The sequence below is a fragment of the Aedes aegypti genome, chromosome 2 (genome assembly GCF_002204515.2).
Source record: "Aedes aegypti strain LVP_AGWG chromosome 2, AaegL5.0 Primary Assembly, whole genome shotgun sequence".
Classification (NCBI taxonomy): domain Eukaryota; kingdom Metazoa; phylum Arthropoda; class Insecta; order Diptera; family Culicidae; genus Aedes; species Aedes aegypti.
In genome coordinates, this window is record NC_035108.1 from 133,358,277 (window position 1) to 133,377,082 (window position 18,806).

The 18,806-nt window shown below is 36.3% G+C and overlaps 1 protein-coding gene across 4 annotated transcripts in view; it reads left to right on the forward strand.

Annotated features, from left to right (window-relative positions):
- The first annotated feature begins 7,985 nt into the window (after window positions 1-7,985).
- The window catches only part of LOC5568131 (troponin C), a 51,694-nt gene continuing 40,873 nt past the window's right edge, over window positions 7,986-18,806 (forward strand). Inside the window, exons 1-2 of one of the 4 annotated variants that reach the window (XM_021842439.1) lie at window positions 7,986-8,873; window positions 13,992-14,016. In XM_021842439.1, coding sequence (XP_021698131.1) covers window positions 8,862-8,873; window positions 13,992-14,016 — 37 coding nt within the window. In that variant the 5' untranslated portion in view covers window positions 7,986-8,861. The remainder of the gene's footprint in view (window positions 8,874-13,991; window positions 14,017-18,806) is intronic. The other 3 variants (XM_021842440.1, XM_001652020.2, XM_001652018.2) reach the window with 3 other exon arrangements.

The following is an 18,806-nucleotide window of genomic DNA, read 5'->3' on the forward strand; positions in this document are numbered from 1 at the left end:
TGGAAAATATTCTCCAAGGGTTCAGCCAAGATAATCTCCAAGGATCCTAAAACAAATTTCTTATGGGATTTGACCATAATTTCTTATAAAAAATCCACCTTCAATTCCTTCAGAGACTTCACCAGTATATGCTTTCATTATTTCACAAGTATTTTTTCAAGAGAGAAGTCTTTTTTTAGGGAATTCCTCGATGAATTCCTCGAGAATAACCTGGAGGATCCTTTCAAAAAAGCCGGTAGTCTTCTATGCGCTATTTTGATATGATTGAAGGATGGTAAAATCGAATGTAGAAGCTTTTGTTCGCATGTAAAACTTTATAAACGTTACCTTCAATTTGATTATAATCGATTCGAAAACATCGATTCAAAGTATTCGATTAAATCGGTGAATCGATTCAACAGTTTAAGGTGAAGATGAATCGAAGCCAAAGTTCAAATTTACAAGAGCACGGATCTGGAGAACCAAATATCCGTTCAAGCTGAAAACCTAATCGATTGGTCCCTAGCTGGTGGTGATCAATCTATTAGGTTTTCAGCTCAAACGGATGTTTGGTTCTTCAGATCCGTGCTCTTGAAAATTTAAACTTTGGCTTAGATTCATCTTCACCTTAAATGTGAATCAATTCAGTAACATCGATGCTATAGACAAATTTTCCTAACGCTAGCCACCGAGTATAGTGGCGTAAAATTGTTGATTCAGTTTTATCTGTTTAGATGGTAACTAAATACATAAATGAAATGAACCTCTCAAAATATTGCAAGCGGAATCTCAAAAGGAATTCTTGGTGGAATTCCATGAAGGTAGTTCTTTGAACTATTTGGCAGTATTACTTGTGGAATCCCTGGAGGAATTCCTTGATGAATCCTTTGAGAAATTCTTGGTAAAATCACTGTAAGGGTTCCTGGAGAAAATTTTTGAATGCATTTCTGTACGAATTTTTAAAGGCATTTTTAGCGAAAATAATGTAGGAATCCCTGAGGCACTCCCTGGAAGACTGTTTGAATTAATCGCTGAAGGATTATTTGGAGGTATTCCTAGGGAAATCACTGGAAAATTTTTCATAGGTTGTTGGTTTTTCTTGGTTGTTTTTTTAATGGAATTCCTGTACTTGTTTCTTGGGTGGGATTCATTGAACAGTCTCATTAAGAAACTTCTTGAAGAATTCCTGGTTGAATCGTAGGAGTCTGTTCAGAAATTCCTTAAGTTTCGCTGGAAGAATTTCTACATAAAACTTTGGAGGAATTTTTTGGTGAAATTCTTGCAGGAAGCATTGAATGAATCACTGAAGAAATCTCTAGGGAAGTTTTTGGATGAATCATTGGAGGACACTGTAGGAAAATTGCAAGAAAAACTGCTGAAGAAATTCCTTCTGGAATCAACTCCTGGTGGAATTGAAAGAGGAGTCCTAGGAGGAAGCCCTAAAAAAGTCCTGTCGAAATCCTTGGGTGAATTTCTGCTGATGAAAGCCTTGAAATATATCTGGAAGAATTCGTGATGTGATTCCTGAATAATGCATGATGGAGTCCTAAGAACTAACTTCTAGAAGAATTTCTGAAGGAATCTTTGATGAAATTGATATAGCAATCCCTGGAGGAATTCTTGGATGCAGCCTTGGAGTAAGCTCTGAAAAATAACTGAAGAAATCACTTAAGGATTTTTTTGGATTAATTTTTGAAGGAATAAATGGAGGGAATCCTGAATAATTAGTAAAGGAACCTTCGAAGTCATCTCTGGAAGTATGTTATCTGAAGGTATGCCTGAAGAATTTTTCCCGGAAGAATTTCTGGTTGAATATGTGGACCAATTTCTTGATAAATTATTGGTAAAATTCCTGGTAGCAGAAAATAATTTAGAGATTCCTCATAAAAATTGTCCGGGGATTTTACCCGGAATTCTCTAATGGAGTTTTCCAGTATTACTTTAACAATTCCTTTCAAGAGTTCCAACATAAAATCTACAAGAGTTCCTCAAAAAATACTATCCAGATCCCTCCAACAATTTATCTAGAAATTATTCCAGGGATTCGATCAAGCAGTTCTTCGAAAACTTCTCGTCAAATTCTTCCAAGTATTTCTTTAAAAATTCCTTCATAACAGTCATCCAGAAATCTTGCAGATATTTTCTCAGAAATTCCAACAGGAATCTCTACAGATTATTTTTTTTCCAGATATTCCTCAGAAAATCTTTGATTTCTCCAGCAAATCTTCCAAAGATTTTTTCAGACATTTGTCTGGACTTTCTTCCAGAAATTCCGCGATGGATAAATCCAAAAAATCCTCAAGGTGTAGTTCTTTTATTAAAACGTATTCGTTAGATAATTCTTTTACTTTAAGAGATAGAGAGGTACTATGTTCAGCAAAAACACGCGTTTTAAGATGTTCAACAACTTTGTAGAATACATGAAAAATGTTAAAAATTTAAGTAAAAAGTTATGAAAAAAAATATTTTAAACGAGTTTTTTCATGCAAATTTGTGTACTTTATGTTAAAAAATTCGTAACACTTTTACAAAATTTAATAATGTTAATAAGGCTTATTTGTCTGACAGTAAAAATCCATGCAAAAACGCTCCTAGACAAAAGTTTTTATCAACTGCTGAAAGGGGAGATATGGTACTTTCATGATTTGTAAGAGTTGTCTGCGCCATTTTGCGCCGAAGCCAGGCCTAAACTACCCCTTGGAAATATAGTAATTCATGTATAACTTTGTTACTTCAAAAGATTGGGTGATGATATGTTCAGCAAAAACACGGGTTTTTCTATGACAAACAACTTTGTAGAAAACACAAAAAATGTTAAAAAAAAATGAAATGAAATCGAGAAAATAAAACACAGTGCAAACGTGTCTTAATGGGTTCTTCCATAAATTACTGCAGGAGTTCCTCCAGGGAATCCTTTGGACTTGTATACAGGGATTTCTTCAGAAATGTTTACAGAAAATCCTCCAGGAATTCTACTTTTTTTCAGAAATTTCTCCAAGGATTCTTTAAAAAATGCACTAGGTTTTAATAAGATTTCATTATTCATTATTCATATGCTTGAATTGGTGTCGAAGAGAATAGTTCAAAAACATTCCTGTAGAGATTTTTTTTCATTATTAACGCCAGGGTTTCATCTAGAAACTCATTCAGTTACTCTTTCAGAACAACCTCTTAAATGATCCTAAAAATTTCAGGTATCCTTAGAGGTATAAATGGTCGGCGTTAAGTCAGAGTGGACCAAGTGACATTTTTCATATTTTGAGAAAAATGGGTTTATTGATTTTCACCACTTGGTCCATTCTGTCTGCACAGAAATTGTTGCAATTTCTGACCACCCATCCAAATGAGGTAAATGGTCGAAAATCAAAATCATATGCATCGAATTAAGTAATATTTATAATATTAAATTGATCGATAAGAAGAAGAATCATTGTATGTTGAAAAATCTGACAAATCTCTTGAAATGATTATTATTTCCTCACATTCTTCAGCGCGCTGATCATTTTCACTGATATGGTAATAAGCACGTGGTCCACTCTGACTGCACATTTTATCGATTTTTATTGATCATCCAAAGTAAATTTGTTACATATCTCTCGCAGTTTACAGCATTAATCAAATCTGATCAAAGTGAAACGGAGGTAAGGTAGTTTCGCAGCTTATGAGAGAATAATCCAGTTTTCCCATGTTTTGTACTAGGTCCCCTCTGACTTAACGCCGACCATATGTGATTTACCATTGTGACAGCATTTCTGTTCTGTCAAACACACAAGTCAAAACAAATCCTCTAGAGACCGCTCCAGGAAATCCTATAGGAATTCCTCCAGACGATATTTCTTTGAAGTATTACTGCAAAAATCCCATGAAGAGTATTTGGCGTAATAACTAAAGAAAACCTTAAGAAATCTTTGCAAATATTCTGGAACGAATATTCGGTAGAATTTCTGAAGTAATATATGGAATGCTTTGAAATCGCTTGATAGTTTTCTTTAGGAATTCGTGGCGGTGCTATTCCTGGAGGAATTTCTTGAGGAGTTCCTTAAGATGATTCTGAAGAAATACCTGAAAAAAATCATGAACGAAATTTTACAAATACTACTGGAGGAATACCTGGAAAAATGATTTACTTGCTGATTCAATGAAAAAAAAAATCAGTAGTTACTAGCGGGGAAATATTTGGATGATTCTAAATAAAGAACTTGGTGGTATACCTGGAAGAATCGTTAGAGGAATTCCAAGTCGAATCTCTGGAATATTTTCGGAGTAATCGCTGGAAAAATTTCTGTAGGAATACCAGGAAAAAAATCATTATGTAATCTATGGCTACTTTACTGGAAAAAATCCTGAAAAAATCTGGATGATTTCCTGAAGAAATACTCAGTGGAATTTCTGAAGCAACACAATAAAAAATTTTGCTTAATATGAGCAGAAGGAAGGGCTCTTAGCTTTTCACTATAAATTTAAGTGATTTGTGCTAACGTAAGAACAACACGACATTCACGAAAACGCGACGGGAGACAAGACAAAACACTTATAGTTCTTACTATCGTCAAAAAAGCTTAAAAATTACCTTTCTGTCGACCGGTTTCGGGCGCGATGTAGCCCATCTACGGGACAATGTCTGACCAGTAATATACGGTTGGACATTGTCCCGTAGATGGGCTACATCGCGCCCGAAACCGGTCGACAGAAAGGTAATTTTTAAGCTTTTTTGACGATAGTAAGAACTATAAGTGGTATGTCTTGTCTCACGTCGCGTTTTCGTGAATGACTCTTTGCTTATTTCAGTTTAATAAACTTTTGTTCAGTTACTAATGTTACATGAGATTTAATGTAGATATTCTTGAGGAATTCCTTAATGATTTATCGAGAAAATTTGTGAAGGAATATTTTTAAGAGTTCTAGAAATAGCTACTGGCCGAATTTTTAGAAGAATACTGAAGGAATCAATAAAAGAACCCAGAAGTTAGGGAAAATCCCTGGTAATTTCTGGTGGAAGCTTGGAAGTAACTTCAAGGGGATAGATTGTAAAAATTGAAATGCAATACATAGAGGAGTTTCTGAAGCACCCTCTGGAAATATTTCTGGACGGGTTCCTCGTGAAATCCCTGATGAAATTCTTGTAAAAACACTTGCAGCAATTTCTACAGAAATTCCTGAAGCAAATCGTAGAGTATTTCATGGAAAACATCCTGAAGGAAATCGTTATGTTACGTTCTAAAGATACTACTCGAAGAGTTTCTGGAGGAGTTCTTTAAGAAATTTCTGTAAAATCTGTGGAGTACTTTACGGAAGAATCGTAGAGGAGTATATGTAAGCTTTTTTTTTTTGGAGGAATTCTGTGTATGAATTCCTGAAGCATTTTTGTGACAATTTGTTGTAGAACTAATAAAAGAATCCTTTGAAGAGTTTCCAAAAGAATCCCTGAAGAATTTTATAAAAGTACTTATGGCCATTCTCAGTAGGCCGTCCCTTATTTTTCGAAAATGGAAATGTTATAAGTTCGTCATTGTAAAGTGGTCGTTTTGGTAAGAAAAAAATCAGGTTAAAAATTTGAAGTCCGTACGTGGACCCTAAGTGGTCCCCCATCGACCCTAAAGGTATTAGGTGAATATGACCCCTGTGCGTCAAATCCAGCTCGCTGATCTAGTGCACGCAGCATGAGGACGAAGACCACTTAGCGTCCACGTACGGACTTCAAATTTTTACCTGATTTTTTTCTTACCAACGCGAGCACCTTTAAATGACGAACTTTTAACATTTCGCATGTTCATAAAATAAGGGACGACCTAATTCTCAGGTATAAAGGTGCTTGGATACATTCTCAGTGGAATTTTTGAACAAATTCCTAAACAAAAAGAAACTCTGTAGTCATTTATGGTGCAGAGATAACCAAATTATAAATAATTTGCTGGATCAATCTCTAATGTTAATCGCTGGAGGAATTTCTCGAGTAATCTCTGGAGGAGAACTGAAATTTTATGGACGGACTCTTAGATATATTTCTTAAGGAATCTCTGATAATAACTTCTTTAGGAATTTTTAGCGTGATTTCTACAGAAAATTCTGGATGAATCACTGAAGAAGTGTCTGGAGGAATCTGCCATATTTTCTGAAGGAATCTCTGGACCTATAAGTGGAAGCACTATGAAACTTCTGGTAGAACCCCTTGAAATAATTGGGAAAGAAATCCCTATAGTATTTTCTGGAGGAATCTATTAAGAAATTCCAGGCATCTCTGAAGAATTTCTTCAATACATCACTGGAAAATTTGGTGGTGGAATCTTCAAAGGATTTTCTTTAGGAATTTCTGAAGGAGTCACTGGCAGAAATGCTGGAAGATTTTCCTGGAAAAAATTGTAGATGTATTCCTGGCGTCATATCTGGAAGAAATGCATCTGGAAGAATTCCTTTTGTAATTTCTGCAGAAAATTTAGGAGAAATCCCTGAAAAAGTACCTGGAGGAATTCCTGATTTGAATTTCTCGACGAATTTAAAAAACAGGAAAATCTTTATTAAGATGTTTGAAATTCTTAAAATATTTTGTAGAGGAAACTGCTATGTTTATTTCTGGTGAATTATTTTAAGGAAAACTTTGCAAGATCCTTGAAGGAATTTCTGCTGGAATCTTTGAGAAAAAATCTAGAAGAACCTGGAGGAATTTCTTAAGGGTATTCGTATTTCAGTAGGAATATCTGGAAGAACCTCTGAAAATATTCTTGGAAGTATTTCTGGTGGATTCCCTTTTGGATTTTTCGGAATAATTCGTAGAAGAATTTTTCAAGAAATCTTATACCTCAGTAGTAATCTCTGGTATAATTTCTTGATGAATCGCAGAAGAAATTCCAGGAGGATTTTATCGATGAATTTCTGATGGAACTTTTCAAAGATTTTCTAGAGGAGAAATATCTTCAGTAATTTGTTTGGATTTTTTGTACAAATTTATGGAGGGATTCATGATGTAAGTATCTGGAGGAAGTTCTGGGAGAATCTCTGAAGGATCCCTGAAAAAATTTGGAGAATTCCTAGAGGGATTCTATGGGGAATTCCTTAAGAAATATTTGTTGTTAACTTCTGGAAGAATTGCTTGGACACTTTCTGAAAGAATCTGTGTGGGATTTTGTAGAGTAATCCCTCGTGAAATTATTGGAAGAATAATTGCTGAAGGAATCCCGGGATGAGAATCATGGAGGATTTCATTTGGGAATTTAAGGATAAATCTCTAGAGGAAATAATGGGGAAATTCGTAGAAGATATTTTGGAGTAATTTCTTTGAGCATTCCTAGACAAATCGCAAATTTCAATAATAATTTCTACTGTTGTCTTCGGGAATAGCCTCAGTAAAAATTTAAGATCCAAGTGGGGTAAATAACTACTTAATTACTTTCTTGATTCATTTGACACTTTGGGGTTTTTATCGGCCGCAATGTCTGAAATACAGCTCCCCTATAGGTTTTCAATCATCTAATACCGGTGTTTGATGGTGAGCCACAATAATTGCGAGTCAATTTTAATTTTGTTTGATGGATATCCGATGTTTTTTTTTTCCTGCTGCATTCCATTCACGCAACAATCGAATTCCATCCATTCCGGTTCCATAATCACATCTGTACTATATGTAGATGCAACTAAATCTGACAGTTCGTCAAGTGGTCGTACGAACATAACTCGGTTTAATTAATATGGAGGCGGAGTCAATGTTGGACAAACCGTCTGAGCGTCTGTGAGCATCATTATGCTTACGATAGTTCTTGATATTTTGAAATATAATAGAACAATTATGATCCAGCATGCAGTAACATGAGCCATTCCAAACTCATTATGCTGCCTATAGGTTATTTCTTGTAACGTTCGCCAAATAATTATTCGCAATTCTAATCGCGCTCCCATCCAAACCCGATCCGACTCTGCTGTTCCAGAGAGGCAAGGCGCACAGGAGTTTATTCCACCGCAAAGAGCCGTGGCCATCAGCAAGCGCCAGTCAGTGATCCATTCCGGGACGGTCCCGCAGTTCGTCGAATCCGATACGTGCTGCGAAGGCGGCAGTCGGCGTCCGTCGTCCCCGGAGATAGAGGTGTGTGTCTCGCAGGATCGTGTGCGCGCTCTAAAACAGCTTTACTGCAGCTCTCCGTATCGATTAAGAGTCGCGTATTGTATTGAAGATTGCAATTGTTTCGCAAAGGGATTTGTCAGTGCGCCATTTTTGATGCGCCAACTGATGCCACGCGTCGTTGGCATTGATCAGTTTTCGTAAAAGTCTACAACCAGGTGTTTTCTGGGGTGGAATTCAGTGTCAGTGGATTATTTTTTTGCGTTGTTTTTCACTACTGGCTAGCGGTCGAGGAAAAACGTGAGCGTGAAAAACTACTGTTTGATTTCCTTTTGGATTTGGCGACGCGCAACATTTTCCTGCGCTTTATCGAAGTGGTCGTCGTTGAGTGAGGATTAGTCGGTTAGTTAGGCGATGTTGATTCAGCAGTGCAGAGTCAAATTAAAATAGACAGCGTCACACAATCAATCGAAGAGCAGCAGCAGCAGTACAAAGCTGGCATCGCAATTCGAGGAAACTCGCTTTTAGCAATCAATTGTAATTTGCAAAATCGAATCGATCGCCAAGAACGCGGTGGTGTTGGCAGTAGAGGAGGTGCGCTGACAGCTGAGCCAGGAGGAAGATTCGGTTCGGTGACACAAAAGGCTGAACCGTCGCTGGCTTAACGATTAATTGATTTCTCGCCTGCGGCCCACAAGTGTGCCCCCGAGTGGAGAAGAAAGAAGCAGAGCCAAGTGCCAGTGAAAAGTGATTGAACGTTGTGATTTTTAGTTGATTGCTTGTTTTCTTTAGTTTTTATTTTAAAAGTCTACACCTAGGTATCCCATCCATCATGGAGAAAGTGGTTAGTATTCTGCTTCGATGATCAAGTGTGATAATTAATTGTGTGTTATGATCTGAATAATCGTTATGGATTAAGTAGAAATACGTCCATTTGCGTAAATGGTGTACAATTGATGGGAACATGTTCTTGGGACAATTTAAGTTTCCAAAAGTATTTGCTCAGTCATAGAAATGATCGAGGGCGTAAACCACATCTTTACGTGCCTTGGGCCCTTTACCAACAAATCAAACCAACCAGCAATATTACTGGAGCAGGAGCAAAGACATTCAGAATCGGGATAGTTTATGTCTCAGAAAAATCCGACGGCATCAGCTGAGTGAGAGATGACCTTGCTGAGTTATATATATTTGGGGTCACAAATTATTAGTGAATTATAGAACGTTTTAAAGCAATTCGTATTTATTTCACGACCACAATAATGCATATCGGTCATTTGGACCTCATTCGTGATTGCAAATTCAACTAAAACCCATAACTGTGCTCACGTTATTGAACTCGAATCAATTTGACGTAGAGAATAAAGGCCTTCTACATTTTTTAAGCAACTACCTCAAGAAGATAGTTTTTAGGAACAGTGTTGCCAAATTGGCTTATTTTGAATTTTGAAACCTTAAATAAATTTTATGTGTGATGAGTATTTTATTACTTTATAAATTTTGATATTTTTATTTGGAAACATAATTCTGAGGTGTTATGGACCAATTCCAAGAAATTCGTTTTTATGTTAGGAAGATCAAATTTTCCAATTAAAATTCCAAGTAAATTTGCATTTTGAAACATCACCTGGACAATCTGTCAAAATCAATGTCAAAAATACATACGTGAAGATGACAAAATTCCCAACACGTGGGCGCCAAGAACTTCCAAATCCGTCCACAAGGAGCGCAACAATATGAGCAAAAGTTTGTTCTAATTCTAAATGAAGCAAGCTTTACACCAAGTGATAAAAAGTAAAACTTATGTGGCGTAGACTGATGCAAATTTTGAAGTTTTTGCACCCTATGCTCAAACGGTGTTTATTATGATGACCATCATTCTCCCATAATTTGAAGTGATTTGGAAGAAATTTGGTTGTGCACACGGTATTTGAAGTTTGTATGGAAATTCCTATGGAAAATGCAAACCTTTTGTGTTCAGCCCTTTAACTGTTCATAATAATAATCTATGCGAAAGTGATCAAACTCTTCTAATGTGAAATGTTCCCAGCTACAACTTTGCCGAAGACCACATTTTGATAGGATGTAAGGATAATTTGCTATTATTGATAACAAAGTCTAAATCATGCTGAGATGATCATTTAATTATTTTCAGAGCAACACTGCTTTTTTGCCTGGATTACTTTCATCTATTCTTCCAGCCGGGAGTACCACTGTAGCCTGCCGAGCAGTTGGTTAAGGACACAAAATGCAAACCCAGTTTATGATGATAAATAGCAATTTATTCTGACGTCCAATCAAAATGTGGTCTTCGGCAAAGTTGTAGCTGAAAGGATTTCACATGACAAGAGCTAGTCCACTTTTCCATAACATATTATGACGAAGATATTGTGGGCTGCACACACAAGGTTGGCGTTTTTCATAGTAATCTCAATATAAACTTCAAATGGCGTGTGCACAGTCAAATTTCGTCCGAATCATTTCAAACTTTGGGAGGGTGCTTTTTACCATAATATAAATCGTTTAAGCATAGGAGAGCCAACATTTCAAAATTTGCATCACTCTTATGTGGCGTTCTTATTTTGACCCGTTTTTTAATTGAAATTTAAATATGATATAGCCACAGACAAACAAACTGAACACTTCGAACAAATCTCAAACAAAATCATAGTCGCGAGAATTTCTGGACCAACATTTGAAAAGGACTCAGGATGTCTTGAGTCTTCTTAGCCCGCCCACGCAAACTAACACCAGATTAGTGTTATCTCTTCCTAATAGCGGTATTGGTGAGCGTGATGGAGTTGAATTAGGCTCAACAGCGTCGTGCAAAGCTATTGTTTACCAATATCGATTTACTTTTTCTATTGTTTGTCCAGTACATGTCATATTGAAATTCCTGTGTTTGGCCGATGGACCTACAGATGGCGGTAGTGTGTAAACGTCAAACCCAAACAAAAACTGTACGCGCGCAATGCCGGTTGTGGATTGGCCACCTACTATATATCAAGCGGGTGCTAGAATAAGAGCCGTAAGTAACATGATCGATTTCTCTTCGTCGGTCCTCTCTTCAGTGAATAAAGGTGACAAGATGCATGTTTGTAGGAACTTTTTCACCTCAGGTCGCCAGATTACATCGCTTCCAAGCATCCTGATATGAAAATTTTCTAACAAACTTGCAACTTGGCAGCTTTATCCAATGAAGAGAGGATCGATGAAGAAAAATCGATCATGTTACTTACGCTAAAAAGGTGTTCGATGGACATCTATGCTTGTTTACAAACGACATAATATGGCAAGATTGCATCCCTGCCAAGCTATCAAGGTAAAATACTGCTGACAAACTTGCATCTTGTCACCTTTATTTGCAGAAGAGAGGATCGATGAAGAGGAATCGATCATGCGACTTGCGCCCTTATTCTAGCACACGCTTGATATGAACAAAAAACATATGATTCGAACAGTAGATCAGTTGCTGGAAGATAAGTTTAGTTATTCGCCCAGAATTAATAACTTTTTCAATCATTACACAGCGGAACACGTTTTTTGTCTCAAGCACCAAAATACCGCTGTTCACTCAATTAAGGGTTGCTGAATCCATTGCCGTTTTCAAAAATATCATAGCACGTCTAAATGTTGAGATATTGACTGTTAAAAATAAAAAAATTGCCTATTTTAGCCAACTTGCATGCAAGTTTTCCAGCTAGTAAGGCAATTTATTTGCTTAATTTGCCATCAAACCTTATGTGTATAACAATACTTATCAACAAAGTTGATAATACTTTCGATGCGGAAATTTTATTTTTTGATGGTTTAAAAAAGTATTGCATTTTCCCTTATAAGAGAAACGAAGAATTTTGTATCTCCAAGCATGTTGAAAAAAACGGTTAAATCTTAATTTTATCGAGTAATTTCAACTAAATTATATCTAAAATGAAAGTTTAAGTCCTATTTTGTATGCTTGGTGGATTAGATCTCAAAAAAGTTTGATAAATTATACTTTAAATTCAATGTGAACATCAATAAAACCAGGGTTTTATACAACTTTGGCGACCTGTAGCTAAAAATTGTGACGTGCTGGAAAATATCTGAGAATGGCATCAGATTCAGCAACCCCAAATCTACTAGAGACACATAATTTGATCCTTGAGACACGCAAAAATGTCATTTTTGTTACGCTGTGTTATCGTTCACATTTTTGTTTCAGAATCGAAAAATTGATGTTGATTCAGAAAAATTACCACTCTACCAAATAGTTCTTTTTTCGAAATTTTGCCTAAAGTTTACCTTAAAAATATTCAATAATGTTAGCAATATGGCTCACATTAAACATTGCTTATACGTTCACGAAAATGAGTGACATGATTCAGAATTGAAACTAGTATTGAAAACAACAACGTTACTACCTGTCATAAATACGGACTTGCTTGAAAAAGAATTGCACCACTCAGCTGAATTTTGAATCCCCTGAAAAGCTTAGCATCACCTCAAATCAGGAACATTCATGATGCTATATCTCGAGTTGCTAATGATCTGTAATGATTCAAGGACATCCAGAAAGCGAACAGTTTGATTCGCACTTTTGCCGTAAGGTGGTGCTAGTGAGCATGTAAAATTGAGCTTTTAAACATGTTCTACCTGTTCCACAGAAGTTCGAGTCTCCTGCAAAGCTGTTCAGAAAATCAAGGGCATCCGGAGACAGCCTAATTTATTATTTTTCCGTCAGGTGGTGCTATTGATTATGTAAAAATGAGTACTTTATACTAGTTCTATCTCATAATTTTGAAAAGAAAATAATGGTCAAGTTTTTGGCAAAGTTTTTCAGAAGGTCAAGGATAACCGAAAGGCAAGCAATTCTGCCACTAGGTGGTGATAGTGAACATTTTGAAGCAACAACAGCAAATGTTCGTTTTCATACAAAATGCTTAATTTTGGCATAGTATCGTTTTATTCTGTTATTCGATTTTTTCCACGATTTTTTTTGTTCCACATAACTACAAATATGTTCAATTTTTTCAAATTTTTGTAAAATCCTGTGGGATTTTGAGATACTATGTGATTTTTTTTCTCAAAAATTAGCTGTTTTCCATTTCAAAATTGTTGTTCTATGAATATTTTAAAGATATTTGGTTCGGGTGAATGTTTGTCAATTAAAAGTAGGTTGTTTACATAGTAAGTAAAATTAAATTTAAGAAATTAATGTCAAGAGGAAATTCCAATTTTTTAAACTGCAATTGATTCGAAAAATTTCACCTTTTATACCTTTCCGGCAGAGACTAAGAAAGTTTTAAATGTAGTAGTATCGAAACTCATTATATTTGTAAATCTTTTATAAATCTGTGGAGAAAGATGGCTCGATTGCTTGACAGTTTTGTTCCCTTTCAAGCAATCGAGAACATGACAAAATTGAGCATTTTTTTTATGAAAATCGACATGCACTGCTATTTTTCAGAAAAGCACTGTAGCTTCGGATCTCATTCGTAGCATGCATACTTTAGTTTATTCTTCTATTCTAATATTTTGCCCAAACGGCATACTTTACATAGCCTGGAACCCAAAATTCTGAACCAAATCATCTGTCTTCAAGATGTCCTTGAATTTCTGAACAACTTTGCCGAAGACTCGAACTTTCTATCTCTTGTGGATCACAAGATAGAATGCGCTTAAAGTGCTTACTAGCGCCACGTAGCGGCAAATCATAAGGATCTCGAGATATAGAAATGCAAATTGACCTGTTCTAAGGTAATGCTAATGTTTTTGAGTAGTTTTTCAATATTTAACTTTGTGTTGCAATACTTTTTCTAGTGAGTCCGTACTTATGACGGGTAGTATGGAAATCTTTTCAAGAATAAAGTAATTGAAATATGTCTACTCCATTCATAGAGTATGTTCTTCAATATTGCGCCAATCACCAAATACAATAAACACTCCACTAATTGTTCTTCTTATTCTCATTTTTTCGCAGGAATTGAGCAAAGACCAGCTGAAAGGTAAATTTTATTTGCCTCGAACGGTTCAACGGACACATTTTCGCAACATAGTTATTCCGCTCATCTCCTGCCTATGCCAGAACCCTTGAAAAAAAAAATGCAAAAAAAAAACTGATGGAGGTGGGGTGTTGAAAACGAAGTGCATTCTGTGACAAATAAATTTTCTTGGAATGAATTCAAGTGAAAAAGTAAAACGACGAAAATCCACCGAAAGAATCGTTGCCCGGGAAAATTCCTCTCCAAAAGTCCAATTCTCGCACCGCGCCCCGAAGAAACGAAATGCAAAAGAAAATAAATCCCAGTGAAAATCTATAAAAATAACACGCAAAAAAGATCGAATAAAATTCCCTCCAAACAAGAAGTGAATCCGCTTATGATAAAGTGCCTTGATCTGCCTGTGTGCCATAATGTGCGGGTGCGGGTGAGGAAAACTTGGAATAGAGCAGCCAGCGTGGAATGTGCCAAACGATGAGTGGTTTCGGTGTGAAAAACGAATAGCAATTTAAATGCTGCACGGTGTGGCGGCCTCCTCGAGGAAATGTTTTTCCTCCCGCGGGACCCAACAAGTGAAGTGACCTTAGAAAGTTCGTTATTCCCCGGTGGCATTCCCCGCACTCGGGACGATCAAATTTGTAGGGTTCTGGCCGGCAGCGGAGTGTGGTGATTCATCCCCTCGGACATGACCATTCATCATTCATTCCCGGCGGCAGTTTCGGCTCAGTCGAAGTCAAAGTGTGTGTGTGTGTTTTGGGATCATTGGTGCGCTGTGCTATGTTGAATATTTTGTGTTCAACTGTAAAGGGAATCATGAATGTTTGCAACGTTGTACACAGGAGTAATTTGGGACAATCATGGTAGACATTATTTCTGCCTGCCCGTTTTGATTCATATTACGGACATTTAATGACTCAGTGAAGTATAACTCAACAAATAGCATATACAATCGATCATTCTGTATGACTCCTCCTCGTTATCAAGCCGTCAAAGCACATAACTTTCGAATGGTGGGTGAAGATTTTAAATCCACAGCATAAGCAATTTAAAATAAATATATATGTGTGGACTTTTCGTGATTCTTATTCCGGACGCTACCTTACTTTTGCCTCAAATTCCGGACAGTTTGATTAAAATTCCGGACAGCTCTTGAAAATCATAATTAGAAGAGTCAGATCATTAATTGAAATCGTCAAACCACAAAAAGGCGTCTCAGGCTGTAGAGCAGTGTAAATTTGTATAGATATCTATGGAAAACGCTTATGAAAATGAACCACGAAAATGAGAACTTTTGAACGGAAATAAATGAAACATTTCGTGTGAAATGTTTCCCATACAAATTGGAGTTTCCGGAATTTGAAGCTGTCCGTAATATGAATCAAAACGGTACGAATCAAACGGGATTTCCTGATCAATAAATACATACTTTAAAATCCCCTTTTGTGCAATCTGATCACATAACAAACTCAATATATTAAAATATGACCACGAATTTGATCTAATTCCTCTTCTGTGCGTCGTCCGCTAACAAGATGCTATTGCTGGATCGAGCTGAACTCGGCCGTTCGGTGAACGATCGGCAATGCTGGCCACCGCAGTTGCTCAATGAAATTTTAACGGATCGCTGGATTTGGATAGGTGGGTGGGTTTATGAAGGGAGAGACGTGTGAAAAATGGGCAGCTAGGAAATATTTTATGCTGTCAAACCGGACCATTGCTGCCAATGCCAACATACGTCTTATTCCAATTGACCTTGATGGGAGATGGTGTTGTCAATGTAGCGGCACAACCCATTTCCTGTACGGTGATACTGCATGATACGCTTTCAATTTACTTTACCTAACCTACATATAAATATACGCATGAATCGTAGGAATAGAAGATTGCAACGATTTTTGCCTTAGTTTATAAATAATTTTATTTGACATTTGTTCTAATAATTTTATTTGAAACAATTGGATATTCTATGTAACTCATTAGTACTATATTAGGGAGGAAGCTCCAGAATCACTTTTAGAATGCAAAGCTTTCTTCCTGTTATTACAATAGCTAGTCCTTATTAGTACAGCATACAACATGGCTGGCCTGAAAATTTGTTTGAATATCAAAAGCTTGTTATCAAGAAAAAGTTTTGATTTTAAATTAAATTGATGACTTAAACAACACTTCTCAACATATCCGGAATGTAAAAAAAGTCGATTTAATCTAAATTTACCCGTCTGCCGTGCATTTTAAATGAAAATAAAATGAAAGTTGAAGTTCTATTTTGAACGCTTGGTGGATTAGAACAATAAAATAATGATGAATCAAACAAAATAAAATTTCATGTTAACTAAAACAAAACCAGTGTTTTCTACAACTTTGACGACCTGTAGTTCAAAATTGTGACGTGCTGTAATATTTCTGAGAGAAACATCGGATTTCGCAACCCTAAATCAATTAGGGACACATATTTTGATTCTTGAAATACGCCAATATGGCATTTTTTACACCGTGTAATGAAGCTACCCAGGGGCCCAGATAGCCATAGCGGTAAACGCGCAGCTATTCAGCAAGACCAAGCTGAGGGTCTTGGGTTCGAATCCCACCGGTCGAGGATCTTTTCGGGCTGGAAATTTTCTCGACTTCCCAGGCCATAGAGTATCTTCGTACCTGCCACACGATATACACATGCAAAAATGGTCATTGGCATAGTAAGATCTCAGTTAATAACTGTGGAAGTGCTCATAAGAACACTAAGCTGAGAAGCAGGCTCTGTCCCAGTGGGGACGTAACGCCAGAAAGAAGAAGAAGAATGAAGCTACCCAGACAACCAGAAGTCGCATTAAAGTTCACGTAATAACTTGTTCGTTCATACAAATTACATCAAACCTGCAAAACACGGTGGTTAAAATCGTCAGATTGATGAGTTTCCTCGCATAAAACGCTTTTTTGCTGTGTTTATTGGTACATTTTGTTTCGTCCCGTACACTCGTACAAAGTAAGTCGAATCAATCCGTAGCAGCTGTCAAATCAACATTTGTTATCATTAGTTAAGCCGCATAAGATCACAGGTTAAGTCAGTAGAAAATTTATACACTTGCATTGTATGCTATTATTTATCACATAATATATATATGCACGTATATCGCTTCCACTTTTGTACGTTGGAGGCATTTTCGCGACATCTTATAAGTGAAATTTTGCACATACAAAGCCTCCAGGTGATTTCGTTATACGTACATTTTGGTTGTCTGGGTTATTGCTGTTGATTTAAATGTTATTGTTTGAATTAAATATCTTGTGAATACAAAGAAAAATCGGAATTAAATATGAAAATTACCTGTGTCTAAAAATTTAAAGTTTTTGAAAAGATACCTACACGTTAATTTGAGGATACGTAGCCAAATTTTACTTAGTTATTTGAAGTGTAATGTATGAATTTTGTTCCAATTTCAGCTGAACGAATCTCAAATCGAATGTTTAGTTTTTTTTTCTAAGTTTCACCAATTTATATTGGTGTTCCAGACTCGCGAAAATTTTACTTTTGATCTAATGTGTTATCAATGTTTGCTATTGCTTCATAATTTTAGACAGTTAATTCATTACCCAGGTAACCAATAAGCCGTGTATTGGGCCAAAATGTTAATTTACGGCTGATATAATGCCAATAAGCCTTTAAATAGCACCATATTAGCCGTAAATTGATAAAACCTTAAACATATGGTTATGCTATTGTATTTCTTCATGTAAAACTATATCAAGAGTGTGTTAGGACATCCAGAAACAATCAAAACATGATGAAAATTAAAAATTTGGATTCCATCGCGGAAATAACGCGCAGCGATCAATCCCTGCATAGAGCAAATGAATCTCAGTAGCATTGCAGTTCTTTTCTCATCTAGTAAGCATAATGATGGGTTAAACACGGCAGAAGGCGGTTGTAACCTGACGCTTCCATTATGTGGATACTGATTCCTACATTTCAACCTTAATTCATTGGTGAATGCATCGGAAAAATGTTCGTACTGGTTCGATTCATGTTCAATTTTGTTTGAATTGGTTTTTTAGTCACTGTCGATCATGGCATTGATTTACTGATCCTTTTATTAAACTGAGCGATTCGTTTTCCAAATCTCTTATTAGAATTACTTGTAGCGCTCATTTCAGTGCATTTGACTGGCACTTTTAAAAGTACAAAGTAGCTGTAAACAAATATGTAATTCAAAATCAGCGGTAGGGGAAAAGAAATAATTTTTGACCTACAAGAATTCTGTGCCAATTTTCGGATTTTCATACAAAGGCCAAAACTGTATGAATGGGTCGAAAGTTAGAGATAGGTCGGGAATTGGTGCTCTTCTCCTAACTAGAATGGTTTTGATAGAAAATTTTCAGATGAATCGTTCTGGATTTTCCGAAAATCAAAATTTTTCTTACAACGTGTAATAAAAAAACATTATTGATTCCCATTGACCGTGTTAAAATGCAATCACAGATTATTTTTTTGGGTTTCAGTTAGGCTATCAGTTTCAACATCAAGGTTCCTAAATGAACCAATGCTTTTTTCCTAACTGTAAGCAAAAATATCCATAACATTCACAATATACGAATCAAATCCTTTAAAATTTGTGATCACAGAGGTTTATGGACAAAAGGTCGAAAGACAAAAGGTCGGAAGGGCAAAAGGTCGAAAACAATTTGCATGGTGGGAATTTTTTCCTTCTTTGAAAAAAGATTTTCGACCTTTTGACCCTTCTTTTTTGTTCTTCGACCCATGCTTCGACCTTTTGTCCTTCCGACTTTTTATCTTTCGACCT